At 39.2% G+C, this 17,313-nt stretch overlaps 1 protein-coding gene across 9 annotated transcripts in view; it reads right to left on the bottom strand.

Moving 5' to 3' along the window:
• Window positions 1-17,313, bottom strand: part of PRKAG2 (protein kinase AMP-activated non-catalytic subunit gamma 2) — a 228,908-nt gene that overhangs the window by 15,553 nt on the left and 196,042 nt on the right. For all 9 annotated transcript variants that reach the window (XM_087730584.1, XM_087730609.1, XM_087730592.1 and 6 more), the window contains 2 exons: window positions 2,787-2,868; window positions 1,196-1,254 (listed from right to left, as the gene is read on the bottom strand). In XM_087730584.1, coding sequence (XP_087586710.1) covers window positions 1,196-1,254; window positions 2,787-2,868 — 141 coding nt within the window. The remainder of the gene's footprint in view (window positions 1-1,195; window positions 1,255-2,786; window positions 2,869-17,313) is intronic.

Raw genomic sequence — 17,313 nt, 5'->3', positions numbered from 1 at the left:
AAATTCTTTAATAGGAAGAGAGGACAGTGCACCACACTACTGGCATCTGAAAAGAATTTCACTATGAATTTTAAAAAATTAACATGAGCTTTGAGAAGCCTAATATATCAGATGGCTGCTTCATCCAACTGTTCCTGATTTTTTAGCTAATAAAACATAGTATGTATGTTTTAATTGGTAGAGGGGGAATTGTGATTTGACAGGAACAAGAAAGGGATGTAAATGTTTGTATGAACATGCAAGCAAGAGAATTTCATCAACTGACTGCCAATGGGAATTTTAAATTACAGTTAATTGAAGTCAACAGATCTCCAAGCGATTGTGTAACTCAGCCATGTAACTAAAATATTTGCATATATTTAACTAGTTTAACTTGTTTATTCTACACCATCACTCCAAGAACAGAGTAACCTTTTAATACATCTGAGCCTCTGTAAGCTAGCATTCTGTTTAATTCCGCTTACTCCTTTCAGAATAGCTCTATCACAGTTATGAGACAAAGATGATTTATAAAAACATGTGAACCACACATAGCTATATACTTGATTTTTAAATACAATGAACTTTTTCACGTAACTTTAAGACATCACCCCCCCCCCCAATGCTTCTTGGTTGATATTTGCCATTTACATAGAGCTCTGATTACTATTGAAATACGTGCTTTGAAACAACCTGAACACAAATAAAATACAGTGATCAAAAATCAAGTATTTTCCTTCATACTTTTTATATCACATCTAGTTTTTAGTAAGTATTTTAAGCCAGGTCCTTCATCCCAAATGCATTAGTCATCAGTTGCAACACTAAGTGGAGCCTTGTATCCAAAACGAAGGCTATCATTATGGTAAGCACCACACAAAACATAATAAATGGTAGTACTCATTAAGGAAATTCCTCATGTTTATACATGTATAACTGAAGCAGACCAATAATGTTACCTGCCCAAGCTCATAGGACCTTCATGGCTAAAGCTGGGAACTGAATCCAGGTATCCAGATACCACTCTATTACCTTGCTCACAAAGCCATCTTCTCTTTCAAAAAAAACCCCACAGTGAGTATATCCGTAACATATCTAAGCTTCCAAAGACTTAAATAATAATACTCATCATCACTGTCATCAGTCTTTCAGTTTGATATTTCAGTTTCTGTACTGTATGGCAAATGATAGAAATATAGCTTAACATCATACTTACCATTGGAGACTTATAGTATCTATGCAGTATGTTAATGAAATCTGTAATTGTTAACATTCCTGTAACAAGTGATATATAAAAAAAGTTCTTCAGACATATACTTAACATACAGAACTTCCAGCTATTTATATATATTCACAATATATACCTCAAAAACACCATTACATCCATGTAACATACTATTTGTATTGGGCTAATCAACAGTGGAATTCCAAAACTATGTATATTCTCTTTCACATTGATAAAATACTTCAAAATAAAAACACACATCTGAATTAATATTCAAAATTATAACCTATGTGCTTCTTCTCTTCTTTCAATCTGACCCAAAGAAAACCTTGAATCCAGACTGCATCCACCCCCAAAAGCATGGAAAGAAAGGGGGGTTAAAACATCTTTAAAGGTTGGAGACCTATTCTTGCCTTTCATTTTCTTTTCAAATAAGACACATTCTCATATACTTCCCAAGTCAGGCAGACTCTCAGACTCAAATGAAGGAAGAGTATAATCCATTTTCTTGAATATTGCTTATTAAAGAACTTCATTCAATCATTTCCACAGTAATCCTCAATGTCCGTATTGAAATGTGACTTTTTTAAGAAAAGATAGTACATCTATAGTATATACATTTCAACCACTAACACCAAACTATCTAATACAATATTGAGGATTAGTTTAGTTACCTGAAAACATTAATCTTTTTTGAGCTTTCAAGTTCTAAATTTGAGATGTAATTGCTCCACTGTTTACTACTCTTACATCTAAACTGAATAAACTAAGAAATGGGAAAGGGAAAAATTAATCCAGAGGGCAGCTTTAAATCACTAGAGCTTAGTTACAGACAGAAAATGAAATTAAATATAAACAGGCACACAGCATTCCTATGATGTATTGCATGAAACTACTGCTCCTCCCCCCTTGGATTTAAAATATTTTAACAAAAGCTTTGTAAAGTATCTACCATTCATTTCCAAGAATCCTCCATCTATATTCTAGGTCACAAGAAGTACATATAACAATATTTGTAACTGCCACTATGACCCTGTTTTCTAACTGCAACAGAGATCCTATTTTGGAAGATTATTGTTGTGGCAATTAATTACATGACTTTTAAAAGCACAATACATAGATCTAATGTTTTTCTCCCAATATGGGACATATCTGTAGAATTCAACATCAGTTCTGGTATTCAAGGATTTCTCAAGTGCACCTCACTGAGAATATGCAGAAAAAGACATGCTGGTATTGCATGTATATTAGTATACTGTAACATTAAATTCTTCTTTTTATAGTTCCTATTTTCAAAATTTTTTGTGACTGTTACCTTTATTTTTAAATACACAGTGAAATGCACATATTAGAGACCAAGTTTCAGAAGGTCAGGACCTAAAAGAATCATCATGATTCTCAAAGCACAGCAACACTATGAAAGCCGGCAACACTTCACTCCTCACAAGGAGGAAAAATACACTGGCGAAGAGGGTTTATCTCTAGGATGTTAGACCATGGCTAGCCCCAGCCAGGCCCCCTTCTGCAACAGTAAAGCACCCTGGAAATTCAAGTCATCCTGAATAATGTTAGAACTACTTACCTACAAAACTCTGTTTTTTACTCTCCCACAGTGGAGCTGCTCTCACACCGTTTGCCACCAAGGCAAAAAAGGCTTTCTTTACCTGCAAAAAGAACGAACAACTAAACAAACCTTGGCTCTTAAGTTAGCACACCAGACACCAACAGAAGGGCTTCTCCAGTTACTAGGAAAAAAATGCAGTATAAACAGGTAGCTGGTATTCAAAACAGAACAAAACCCACACACACCAAACAAAAACCTTAAGCCTTTTACTTCTAAAATGGTTAAAAAGCTTAGAAAAAGCTTAACAAAACCAGATCTGTTCTTGTTTTGTTATGTGAATATTGTATGTGAAAGCCTCTGATCAAGAAGTAAGCTGATACAGCTGAAAAGGTATACTCACTAATCTCAAATTTATTCCATTTGATATTATCCATAACAGTTATACTCCTCTCCCCCCAATCATGACATTGAATAAATCTGTAATGAATATAATTATCAAAAGTGTCCAGTTTACAGATATAGCTTAACATTTGAAGATTGTGCTGTATTCTAGTTAATGTTCACTACAGCAACAGTTGTATTAAACAAAAGACTGAAACAATAAAAGTCTCGTTTCCTCTCCAGCTTTTAGACTCATGAGTTATACAAGCTAAAATGGATTGTTCGATTATTTTACATATGACTGAAAGTTAAAAGGACTAGCTAGCCTGTTTTGCTGCTAAAGAAATGTAACCAAATCCTTTCACTTTTTAATGAGTTAACCCTCCCCAGTTTCTGAATCAGAGGTTATAAGGTTATAGTGTCATTCTCAAAAGAAAAGAGAAACTTCCCTGTGAACACTAGTTCTCTGAAGCACGAAGCAGTCAGGCTCTAGTGCACCTCAAAGTCCTGATCTCTTGATGCTGTGCTTGAGCACGTTATCATTCCTGTCCTGCCCACACCCCTAAATAGTCTTCACATGGAAAACACAACACAGAAGTGATAGTTCTTGTCCAGGTCTTGACCTGGCACAAAACCACGACACAGCCAATCTGTATCTCTACATCCATGAAATTGGTTCTCGGTCCAAATAACATAGAAGTAGCAACTGCAATTGCTGGACAATTGCAATCTGAACAGATCACAACTACACAGTGGTATCTTAAGTGTCTCCTTTAAATTATGCACCAAGGGGCTCCTCTCCACAACAGAGTCAGGAATAAAGGGCTTCACAGTCAATGGAATCAGCGTCCAAAAAAAGTAGGGGCAAACAAAAATGAAGGAAAAAAAAAAAAGTAACTCTGTCATTGTTAGCTATAACCTTCTTGGAAAAGTTTGCAAAGCCATCCGTATGATAGCCAGTGTCAAATGATACTTGACAGACCTTCCATTTAGACTCAACTTCACGTTCTAATGTAGCAACTTAAATTTCTAAAAGTTAGTAAGACTTCTACTCTGTACCAGAACACATCACCTGTCTACACTTCAGTGAGTTGCAGTGAGTGTTTCACATACCTGGTGTTACCCCATTGTACGTCAACTCCAGTCTTTAGGATTAGACTTCTGAAAGCAACCCGAATTTCTTGTGACCTCTATGCAGCCCGACTGCTTTCTCTCTGACCGTGAGAAGCAAGTCTACTCTCCTGACCTCAGCAGATGACAGTCCTCAAAGCGGCCTCCTGACTTTATAGATGCTTCTGCCATTTCACCAATCAACAAGAATGATCTGCTTAACAACCATCCCGCCTAAACTGAAGAAGCCATATGGGGAAAAAAATACCCAGGACCACAAATAGGACTAAGATACACACCACATAGTATTTATCTAGAAAATTGTTAAATAGAAAGGTCTCGGAGGTATTCAGCCACCTCGCTGGCACAAGGAGGAGTCAGGTAAAACAAACATTACCAAATCCATCACAGGAGCATACTAACTCATAAGGAAGACTGAAACCACAAAGAAATCCTCCAGGCAGACTGTTCCCAAATAACAGCATTACACTTACAGTCAACGCAGCAAAAGCTAACAACAGTGAGCTATTTGGGGAGCAGGTACGAGACAGAAGTGAGTTCACACAGACAACTCCACCTTGGGGCAAAGTAAGTTCTAACCATTCTTCATCAAAAGAGAGGAAAGAACACTCAGACTGCCTGAAACTGAGAGCCTTCAGCTTTCATCTCTCTCCATAATAATAGCTATCACACGAGTTAACGGTCACCATCAACTTAGGTCCCGAGTCTTCCGCAAGAGTAAGATGTTCAAGCTGTATCAGAGCAAGAAGGTAACAGCTAATCTATGAGAGCCAGGGGGAAAACAGCTTTCTTCCAGACAGTAATCATGCAACAAAACTCCTCAAGCAAGTTTACAAACTCTGTAATTGATAGCCTGGAAAAGATGCATGCCCACAGCAGAAAAGATGTGGAGACCCAACTATAGGATTTCAGGCAACCTCCAAATTCTTGCTACTACTACTTTCTCAGACGCAGTAGCAGCAAAGAACACCACCTGGCACAACGTTCAGATGGGCAAGATGGTAGAATTGGGGTATTATTTTAGATTCAGAAATGATACTTCAAGAGTTCCAAAGATATACTAGGCAAGAAGCTGAGCTTGTAGACAATCCAGAAGGAAAAGAAAGTCTCCTCAAAGGATCAGTTCTTGCCCTGATTCTGTTTGATTTATTTGCAAAAATCTCAAGAATCTTCAGTTAGATGCCATCTTGTCTAAAAGACAGATTTTGGAAAAACTGAGGGCTGCTGAACAGATACAGCCTCTAAGATACCTCAGACTTAAATCCTTCATAAAAGACAATGAGTTCAGCTTGGGTATTAGGATATTAAACACTTCATGTAATAAGTCACCAAAATTTAGTAAAGAAATAAATTCATCCCTCTGGGCTGTTCTCATAGACCACAGCTTAAGTGACATGCCTATTGTTTTCTTCAGTTTTATAGCAGAAAGTGTTATACAGTTACCTTTTAAATAAAATAACAATGCCATCAGTTCTTAATGTTAATACTTGTCTCTTATTTAAGTAAGGTAATTACAAAGCAAAAAACCAACTTCATTCTTATTTGCTAAAACTGCTTGCAAGCACAAACATACACTCATCCGCTCACCCTTTCCTTTAGTTTCTGTGGTTTACCAATTTCAGTTGCCTAAAGTACTGCTTGGTGGCCAGCCAAAGCACCGGGGTGTGGAGCTGGGCTTCCGTCCAGCACATTTAGATGTTTCAGTGATGTTCATGCAGAAAATACCCACAAGGACCTTCCTTTCAAATTATATATAGTTTGTAGCCTTTGAAGATCTCTACCATGTCCCATCTTTGGACCTCCAACAGCGTTGTTAATTCTTGACCCTGCCAGCATTGCTCTTTCTCTGATCTTGAGTGTTGGACTGGCCTGACCTTCACAGAACCATTGTTCGTCAGCCAGATCCCATATATTGTTGCTGTTCAACACCATGTACAAACATTCTTTAAACAAAGCACTTTTGTTCTTATTAACCATGTAGTGTCCTAACAAACACAATGAACCATTAAAAATGGGATTTATCTGCCCAAATTTAGAGGTTGTTCTGAGATATATATGCTGACCTTGCATATTCACCGCATCTCTTCATAGTCATTTCTGTGGTATGACTCACCAGCCTTAGAGATTAAGTTGTATCCCACAGATGCTGTTTCCCCCCTCACTGACTATAAGATGTCTAGACATTTACAATTAGATGAGGAATCCCACTTTATGTGACTACTTGTCTTCTCCAACATTCTGCCCCTTACGTAGAAGGGCCATATTATAGCAAAGGAACACAGCGACTGAAATCCTACGTGTCACCTCAACAATAGGTGCTATTACACTACAGTGAGCAGAACAGGAATAAGCTTTTCTTACTACAGGAACTCATTACACCTACTGTGAATATGCCGAATAAAAGAACAGACTAATTTAGGTTAGACTGGACTTCTGGAGGTCATCGCTTCTGCAGACCATTCAAATACTTCCACTGTAAGTCTTAAGCAGGACATAGCCTCTTCCAATATAAGAGTCATCACTAAGAAAGACTGAGTTAGACCCATACGTAGGAAGTCCTGTTTTCCAGGTAGCAGAATATTTGGAAAACCTTGTCCCTTATGGTTAGTGAGCTCCAAAATAGCTTGATTACGAGGCAGTGACACCAGAAATGGTGGTAGCAGACCGAAGATTTCACAAGACTACAGAAAATGTTTTTTGTCACTGACAGAAAATACTGAGAGGGACCCCCTCATTATGATATACCAGACCAGTACACAAGCCCCTGTGGAAACGCTCTCTCAAGTGAGCACACCTGTGAATGAGGAAAGCATCTGAAAGGAAAACTGAGGATGAGCTTGTTTCCAAAAATTCAGCGTGTGTGTACTTTTATCTTGTTCTACCTAACACTATGTTATGAAAAGTGTAACTACATGCGTAAGTGACCAGTGGGTTTCAAACTTGTCTTCCAGGACTGTCCCACAAGGTAAGGAGGGTGACTGCTGCTATCGCGATCACAGTTCTGGTGCTAAAGGGCCAGTGCTGAGTAGAGAATGCTACTGTGCTGAAAGACACACAACTCAGCACCATTGTCTCAATGCCAAAGTTCACCTGGAAAAGCTGGAAGGTAACAGAAGTAAGAAACATTAAGTTATGGAACATCTTCAGATATGCCAGTACCAAGCAAGAGGATGATGCAAAGGACTAGTAGAATGGACAGTGTTAAAAGGTCTGCCAGAACTTCTGTGGTATAGCTGCCATCCAAGGGCAAGACGATAAACATGCACCTCTCTTGCCTCATCTTTCACTGTATAAACCAAGACCAGGGCATTAGCTTTACTTGTCTGAAAAGCCCCTAATGTAACTCCAAGAAATGTCTATTTTATCAGATCAGAACAGAAAGGAAGGAGGTCCTTTTTTATTTTTTGGCACAGAGCTCCCATAAAAGCAGTATCAGACCCAGTTGATCCTTTACGTTATTATCATCTCTGATTCCTGATGGCTGGATGCTCAAAGGTGAGCAAGAACATTCATTGTCATTTTTACTGGATGAGTTGACAAATTCTCAGTCTTGTCTCATGATGATTTTTAAGGGCTACAAAACTTAGAGGGAACACCTGCCTCAAAATTCACATGTGGACTACAGTATCAAAACCAAATCTTTCAGGGAATCACTGAGAAACAATAACCCTCCCTAGCGTAACAAAATCCAAAGTTTGATATGTAGTTGAAAGAAACTTGCAAGAGGAAGGCATTCAGTCTTAGCGAACTGGGTAAGAACAGCTGAAGAAGTACCGTAGAAGGTTAAACTCATATACCCATATACTCACATGCTCTTAAGTGTAAAACAGCAAGGCATGCAGTGCCTTCTCAATGGGTCCCTTGTAAAGGGGAAAGTTTTCCATTTTCAAGGGATAATGGCATATATGTCTTCACAATATGAGCAACTATGACAAAGTCACTCTAGAACACAGTCTTTGTTTTCACTGTTAGAGTAAGAAGGCACAAGAAAAAGTTACCCCAAGACTTCTCAGAGTCTAAACACTTGCATTTCAATAGCTCTTACCAAGCAAGAAGACCAAGAGTAGTACAACCGGTCTTTGCTGTAACAGGAAAACCATCAGGCCTCTGCTGTGACCTTTGTACTGCATAAAAACTGGGCAACCTACACTTTACTCCCTTAAATGTGTTTATGAGCTGACTCTCAAATGCTTTTGATGTGACAATGTGAGGAATGAGGCAACAGTTTCTAGCCCAACGTGAACAGGACTATTTTTCTTTTAGTAGCATGGCAAGTTCTCTGGCTGCCCAAATCCTGGCAGATCTCCAAGAGATGAAAAAAAAAATTTAAGAGTCCCAACTACTGCATATGAAGGAGAGGCAAGCCTGATAATCTCACTGCAATGAGACAGGTTTATAACGTGTCTCCCCGTTACTCCCTCACATCACTAGGATTTCAGGTAGTGCTTCTTCTGTATCAGAGGCTGTAAGGCAGATCTCATACAAGGAATTCATCTCTGTTTGTGTACGTGTTTGACAATGCAGGCAGCGATGAGGAAAAACAAGGTAACTAACTACTCGAGTCATACAAACACAGTGTCAAATAGGGTGCAAGCCCACTCTCAGGTCCAGCAAGTTATAATCTTTTCTTATCTGAAAAATACTCTTCAACAATGACTGGAGGTGCTCACACTGTCTTCTTCAACCCCTTATTCACTCTCAGCTTCTATTTAAAGTCTTTGGATCCCAGGTAATGCAATACAGTCCATGCAAGGCTAACCACCCAATTTTCACCTGAACAGTGGCTTGTGATACAGTATTTGGGAACACAGAAAAACACAATACTAAGTTGAAATTACAACTTTGCCACAGAAAATTCTTTAGGCAACCCTCCTCTTCCACACTGTCAGCATCATCTTCAAAGGATTTATTTCTATGGCCTGAAAATTTTTGTGAACTAAATTGGAATCAAGGAGCCCAGCATTCATCCCCAGATCCTATCATCATCACCTTGGTAATACAAAAGCAGTAGAAGCTAAATATTCTGCAAATATGTAATGAACTTTTGCCTTGAAGCAATTCACACCCAGATGGTAATGACATTTAAACACCTTCAATAGAGGAGAAGGTAATTCTTCCCAAATGCAAGATCTGAAGCATAGAAATTTCACAGAGGTGGACCAATTTTCCAGAGAATCTCTACATTAGCTTTCCAAGTGGTCAAGAGGAAACTGAAAAACACTTCTCCTAACTTGTAATCTAGGGATGACACCTACTATCAGGAAACAGTTAAAGTTCTCACAGAAATTGCTCTCTTTAGGGATTCACTAATTGCTTTGTCTTTACGTTTCTCAGAAAGTGGCCAACAAAACATTGGGAAGGATATTAAATATTAACTTGCAATTCCATTTTTTCTTCCTTCAGATAAAGCTGTAATGTCCAATCCAGGCATCTTTTTAAGTTACAGAAAACTATGGTCCCGTCAAGGAGCTATTTTGAGAAGTTAAAAGCCTCTTTTGTAGTGCATGTATATAGTTCAGTTTTTTTACAAATTGGCTTGTCTGGACGGACTAAGCCAGTATACAAGACTACAACCAACCATCTCAGTGTGATGACTGTTGCATTCGAATTTATTCTCCAATTATTTTCTTCTTTGGTCTATGAATTTGGTAGAAGCATTTCCTCCTTGAAAGACTACGCCTTTAAGAAAAAAGGCTATTTAAAGACTTAACAATAAAGACTTTTGCCTAGGGCAAGGGCCAAGCAGGTCTTGAAGAGAAGAATTTCCTCCTTTACCTTATCACACCCTCAAGTAAAGTAGAGAAAAATTGGACAAACCTGTTATTAACTGAGAGGCTACGTTTGCTTTAACATTTGAAAAATCCCAACCAACAAACATCCACAAGCAGCTCCTCTAGTTCACGTTGAACTTTGGAAAGCTTACATGAAACCAGATCAAAATTCAGTTCTCCATTCACAGGAGATGGAAAGGGAACACTCCTGACAGATGATGTACTACTAATGGCCATAGAGTGCTCAGTAAAATTTAAGAGCTGATGGAGTAATAACCTTCAGACCCAAGCCAAACCCCAGAAATAACAGGTAGTGGGTAGTGTCTTATCTTCAAGTTAAAGTATGCAGGCACGTGTTCTAGATTTCTCCCCAGAGAGCAGGTACTATGTCCATATGCAGAAGTCTTCCCCACACCACATCCATATGAAAAGGTCCCAATCCAACTGAAGACACCAAACCGAGACCTCAACCGATACTCTATGTCAATATGCCCATATTGTAGCCACCAATTAAGGGCTCTCCTTCTCCCTCTAACATCACACTTGTGCTAATTTAATCAGGACCTCTTCTAGATAGCCCCTGGTCCACGATTACAGTCAACTCTGTTATTCCATCTCAATAAGGTACTCTGCTGATACTTACTTCCACCTGCTGTTTGAGGGGAGCCTAGGCATTCTAGTAAAAAACAAACAAACAAACAAAAAAGCACAGCTCTGTTTTCAGGGAGTGGGGGTAGGGTGGGGAGAAAACCATTTCAAGCCAGAATTTCTGCTGCTAGATTTCACGCCCCAATGGGCTAAGAGTAAGACATTAGGTAAGCCTCACAGGCAGAGCCACTGGGACCAGCTGCATTGGGAAGGGTACAGAAATTATTTCACAGATTAAGATCTTACCAGAGAAAGTGGTGGTGGGGTGGGGAAGGCAAGAAGAATGATGCAAAACTTTCACCCAGCCAAGCACAAACACCTTACCTACACCCTGTGTAGACCAAAAAATTTTTGCTTAATTGGTACAATGAACTCATCTTATCTTCCTCCAAGATCCAGGAATGAATGCTCCCTATTGGTTTTGAGAGCTGCAGGAATCAGGCTCCTATGTTTGTTGTGTACGAGCAACAGGAGCAGCTCTAAAAAACCCACAGGAGTCTTCCCGTATTATGCTACTGATTCCAGCCTGATCTCAATGAAGGGAGCTTTTATGTGGCCTGCTCAACTGTCTCAGCCCACATGCCAGTTAGAAGCTAAATTACATTATTTTTGTACAGTTCTGCGGGACGGGTAAGCAAGGAGAGGTGTCCACACTCCTCAGAAATGCAGACAGTATATTAGTTTAAATTTAGCAACTTTGACGAGGAAAAACCTCAAAGCCAATTAAGGAATAGACAGTCAATCCTTTTGTAAAGCTGTGAGAACTCTGTTGTGACAGCAGACCCAAAGTCTGCTGTGTGTTTCTGAAAGCAAAAGATTCTACAGCATTCTTCCTGGAAGTCTGGTCTATCTCATTACCTTGGAGAGAGGCAACACCCCAGTCAAGAATGACCTGGAGGGAACAAGAATAATAAATCCATTTATTGAATAGAGCCAGCACAAGGAAGAGAAATACAAATCCTCTTCCACTCTTCTCATTTGGAATCCACTGCATGGTCTGCAGAGGTTATATTTACTGCCAGCTTGTTAAACCACTAAAGAAGTTTCCAGAAGATTGTTCCCAATATTTTTCTAGTTATGTGGTAGAAAAATAAGTATTTGAGCTCTTACTAGTGTGTGACAGTTACTGACAAAAGCCTACATTAGTCATAACAACATCTGGTCCATTACCAACTTAGATAACTTTATTAAACAGAAAGGTTAAATAATCGAACCTTCAAGTCACAAAATTGTCCAAGATTCCTTCAGGATATAAAAGGAAAGAGTCTTTAGGATTTTGAAGCTCGTTTTGATGACTGTTTCCACATAAACATGATTTTTATTAGTTTATGAAGAAGTGCTGGACAAACACTTTAAGAACAGCTTCAAGGTCATAGTGAGCAAAAGCTACATATGTTTTAGTATTAAAACATAAATTTACTTTTAACAGTTAAGAATATCCTTTAGCCAAAGGTTAGATAGAGCTTTTCATCCCCAAAGAGCTTATACAACCTTCACAAGACATAGCCACTACCTTTGCTAACATACCATTCTTGGGACTGCAGATTGCTGCTTGGTATGGAGCAGGGAAGTCCCTGTCTTATACTTACCTTTTACATTCCTCTTGGAGGGTTAATTGCTCTGCGCTACAAAATAAGCTAATCCTTCTCATCTTTATGTAGACTGAGCAAAGTCAAAACAAATTAAGTAATAAATTAGTTTGAAGGCCAGACAAAAATCTGGCCTTAAGTAAGCTTATAGAGCTAAGCTTCACAGACTCCTATAAGCTAGGTAAGAGCCATTTCCCTTAAAAATCCAGAGTTCAGGATCGAGGGGGGGAATGCGCTGCCTCTAAAGAAAACATCGCAAAGTCAAATGTATGCAGTAACAAGGAAAACAGTGAAATCGCATTAGTAGATGATGTTAGTACTATTAGAGAAAAGTAACCTGACTGATAGAATGCGAGCAAGAAGTGCTATACTTTGTTGACATTTGAATTTAATACAGGAATTACTAAAATTCCCATTTTCCTTCAAAGCATTTATATCAGTTTCAAAGGAAAAGATCAGATTGCGGTGTCACTGTATGTACCTGATATAAGTTAAAACCAACAAACAGAAAGTAAAGGCAGATCTGGATGTCACCTTCTCCCCCCAGATCATTGACACATTAAATGCATTAACACTTGTAAAGTACTCAAATACTGTGCTGAAGACACAAGCTGGTAACCAGTAATTCTGCATTCTGCTCAGTGTTTTCCTGGAGTCTATTATAAAGATAATCCAGATCCATTTATTGAATAATTAGAATGAAGAAGAACACTAAGTGAATGCTCATTCACAGAGTAGCCCTTCAGGGGACAACCCTCCTACCCCCCCACAAAGGGGCTATGAAGTGTTTGTTCTCCTATTGTTTGCATCTTGGGAGATGTACAAGAGATTGTAAAGACAGTTTATCCACTGTGAGCTGCACACTGTTGCAACTTGCCTGGTTTCCCCACCATCCAGAGAGTCAAATTTCCAAACTTCACAGGATAGCTCATAACATCTAATTGTCTCTTGACTCCCTTCCTGGTCAGATCAGACTTTTAAAAGTTTCTTTAATGTGTGTCGAGCAAAGACAGCATCTTCTCTGGGAAAAGCAAAAGGCTGGAGCTTGTCACGAACGAGGAGTATTCATGGGTCACAGGCAGGGGAAAGCCACAGCACTGGAGTTCAATATGATTCAATAAATCTTTACGAAGAGCTAATACTTACAGGCTACATCTGTATTAGTAAACTAAAAGGGTGAAAGAACAGTCCACTGTCAGTCTAAATCAAGAGAACTGCGCCAGCTCACACTCTCCCAGACCATATCTGCTACTTCTCAGGGTTCAGTACAGGCTAGGGACCATTTCAGGTCAGCAGACTAGATGCAGATACTCTCTTTTGGGGGAGACATAAGCTAAGCTATACTAAGGCAAACTGAGCTGTGCAAGTTGGCCTCAGGCAGGTAAACAGACCTTGGCTCAGTAAATTTTATTTATTTGGAATAGATGTGGCCCAAGTCTGTGCCAAGTGACACATCCTCCAGCTGAAGCACAGCACAGTTCTCCCTTACCTGATCTGATGCCTAACAGAAGCACAGATATACCACTGCCTTCACAACAGCCAAGTGTAGGTGCCAGTTGCACAGGTGTACTCTTGACACGCAAGACCAGACTGGTGTGCTGGCACTAGAAGCAGCAAGATGGTTGGTAGCTGCGGGAATCAAGAGGCCCCCATGCCTTCTGGCTGACAAATAAGCAGGACTGAAGAAACTGCCAGCCCATTCCTGCTCTTTATTAGCTACTATTTCTGCTACTTAAGGCCTTCTTTCTGCTTCCACTGTAATGGCACCTTACCATCTCCTCTCTTATTCAGGGTTAAAACAAGATTCCTTACAAATCTTTACACTAAATCCATCAAAGACATTGAGACTAAACATTTACTTTTATGAATAGATGTTGCTTCAGCAGTATGACTTGTGCCACATTATATAAGTTACCATCTCCAGTTTTCTCACAGCTAACAACAGTTTTAGAATACTTTCCACACTATCTCATGAATAATTTTCCAGGGTACAAACATGTGATGTGTGCTGTGATTGCTGACCAGCAGAGGGAGACGGGATACTGTAGTCAAATAAATAAAAAAAAAAAAAAAAAAAAAAAAATCAAACGGCAGAATCTTTCAAAGGATGCCATTAGAACACAACACAGCTCCATTTTTCTTCTTCTTCCATTGATTGTTACTAGCTTATATTAAAGGGATGCAAAATGTGAGCCTTTATATATTCTGGGTTAGCTCTAGCATTATTAAAAACACTGAATTCAAATCTTTGGAGAACATTTTCAGGTCACCAGGCTTTTTTGTTTGTTTGTTTTTTAAATTAGGAGAAACATTGAACACTGAACACGGCTACGACTCAGCTGGATATGGTGCTGGGCCATCTCGTCTAGATTGTGCTCTTGCCTAGAAAGGTTGGACCAGATGATCCTTGAGGTCCCTTCCAACCTGGTGTTCTATGATTCTATGATTGATTTGGGTAGGGGTGAAACAGATCCAGGAAAGACAAATATCTGCAAAATCCTCTCAGTTTGAGAGAATTCATGGGCACTGAATGTTTCAAAGCTGCGTACTATATTTTTCAAAATAAGAACTGATACAAAGTCCTGAGGTACTGGAAAATAAGTCATGTATATATTAAAAATTAAAACACAAAGAGCTTTTCAGAAGTTTCTGTTTGACTACCCTTATTAGGTACATTCTCCACTATGTACTTATTTAGCTGTTTTAAAAAAAAAGCACTATTCTATTTTTATATTAGAGAGACATGTATGTGCACCAGGCACACTGATCACGCTGGAGAAATATGATGTGTTTTGAAGATACTGAAGGTGGAACATTAAAACAAGGTGCTAGGTAAAGAACTACAAAGGGAAATACCGAAGAGAAGTATTTAGAAGACCTCCTAGCAGCATAGCCAAAGATGAGCATTCAGATCAACCTGTTTAATGTTTCCTTAAATACCCCTGTAATTTACTAGTTTTGCAAAACCTGTGAAGTTGGAAGACAGTGCCAATGCTGGAAGAGGACTACTGCGTTACAATAATATTATGACTTTATAAATTAGGAGTAATGCAACTAGGATTAAACGTAGTGGTGCAAAGTCCAAAAAATGCAGTTTGGAGAAAACAAGAACTCCTCACCAGTAATCCAGGTTCAAGATACGATTCACATTTGTCATATACTAGAGTCTGAATGAATAACTACAGACTCCCCTTCCAGCACCACTGCTTTCAAATACCTGGAGAAGCAGACTGAGAATATGACCCCATGATCATAGACCAAGGCATGCCTTGTTCTTCTCCAGCTGTAATCCATGACCATCAGTAGGAATCCCAAATAAGACAGGGATTTTGGTGGAGTTTTGGTGAAAGCTTTTCCATTACCATTAAGTTACCTGTTTTCCTTTATGGCAAAAATTCACAAGGTTCATTCACTCACACTCTGCTTCTCCAAGTATTACCTCACACTGACTCACCAACTGAAGATGAATCTCTAACTTGTTTACATTAATAGTATTATCTCAACACAGCTCCAGCGATGAAAACTGGTATCTGGCATGATTTTATGTAATTCATCAAGAGATCTGGGTAATCCAAAAGGAATGGGTGACCTGCCCCAATGGCCCCAAGATTAACTGGTCCATGGAGTAACGAAAATTAATCTTTCCAATTGCAACAGTGATGGAAGCCTTAAGCCTTTGACCCAGGTGACCACTGACAGCTGAGAACTCAACAGGTTGTGGGTCGTGCCAACAAGCTGCAGGTACGTTCCTGCAACAGATTATCTCATAGTGTGAGAATAAATATCCCTTGGAATCAAAAGGAAGCTAATTGTCTTTGAGAAGAGCTGAAAGAGTGTCAGTAAACACTACTTATCCCAAATTTGACCTTTCAGGTCCAAGGAGTCTGAATTCTTTAGTCCAGACTTGACAGTCATTCTCTCTTTTGGGAAAAAGAAAGGAAAAACTGCAGAACTTTTTCCCTCTTGAGACGGCGAAAAAGTCAACACAATCAACCTCCCAAAGAAGTAAGCTTCTGAGAGACAGAGAAAGAAATCTCTGAAAAGGAATGTGGCAAAAAGTATTCATTAGTGTTACATCTAAATGTAACAGATACTCTTCATTAGGGCTTACAGGGCTTGCACAAGCAGAGTTCATGTGACCGGTGAAATGCAAGAGCAGATGCAGTTGAAAGACTATATCAAAACAGTGAAGAAGTGGAATATACAAAGAAAATGAACAATGTAAACATTTAAACTCTGTAGGACTGATGTCTGTGTGCTTGAAAGCTCTTCCTTGAAGACTACAGGCTACCTTTTTCCATCTCTAATCACAGATCAGGTGTCTTTTCTCTACAAAATCCAGTGTTCAGTAAAGCACATGGAAGAGCCCTAGGGAACTAAAAATGACTGTTCCATTGATACCAAGATGCTTAAGGATAAAGAGTTTCCAGTAGAAGTCTGGCTTTCTGGCTAAAGGAGGAAATAAGCTGACATGAGACACTGGTGACCAACTGTTAAATTCAGCGTTGCCTTCTTGGCTATCAGATCAGGTAGCAGCAGGAGGTCCTTTGGCACACGGGCAGAATCTTGACCACAGCCCTGCTCAAGTTTTAACTTGATAATACTAGTACTAATATAACTAATATAATACTAGTACTGGATAGGATACTTACCTTTAAGGACTCAGCCAAGGTATCAGAGGCAACACACTGAAGCCTCAGTGTGCTCAGAGTCTAAGTAGAGTCAAGAGATGAAGGAAACTCCCTCACTAGCAAGATGCCTGATCTAAAGAGTCCAGTGCTGAAGTTAAAGTTGCTGATTTTGTACTGAGCAGTAACTGAAGCTCCAGTGCTTTTAGCCATGCTGCAGAACTCAAGAAGGATGCTGTTGGTCGTCGCACAAATAGACTAATAGGTGTGCAGTGCTCTTGATCCACCCCGTTACTTTGCCTTGTTGTGCAATGTAGGCTTTCCACCTTTTAGATCACAGAACTCAATCTAGCATTATATATGATTATCTAATATGCAAGATGGTTCTGTGAATGTT

Source organism: Nipponia nippon, unplaced genomic scaffold (genome assembly GCF_047370975.1).
Source record: "Nipponia nippon isolate SJK-2023a ecotype South Korea unplaced genomic scaffold, ASM4737097v1 scaffold_1, whole genome shotgun sequence".
Classification (NCBI taxonomy): Eukaryota; Metazoa; Chordata; class Aves; order Pelecaniformes; family Threskiornithidae; genus Nipponia; species Nipponia nippon.
This window is presented reverse-complemented; position numbering and strand designations above follow the sequence as displayed.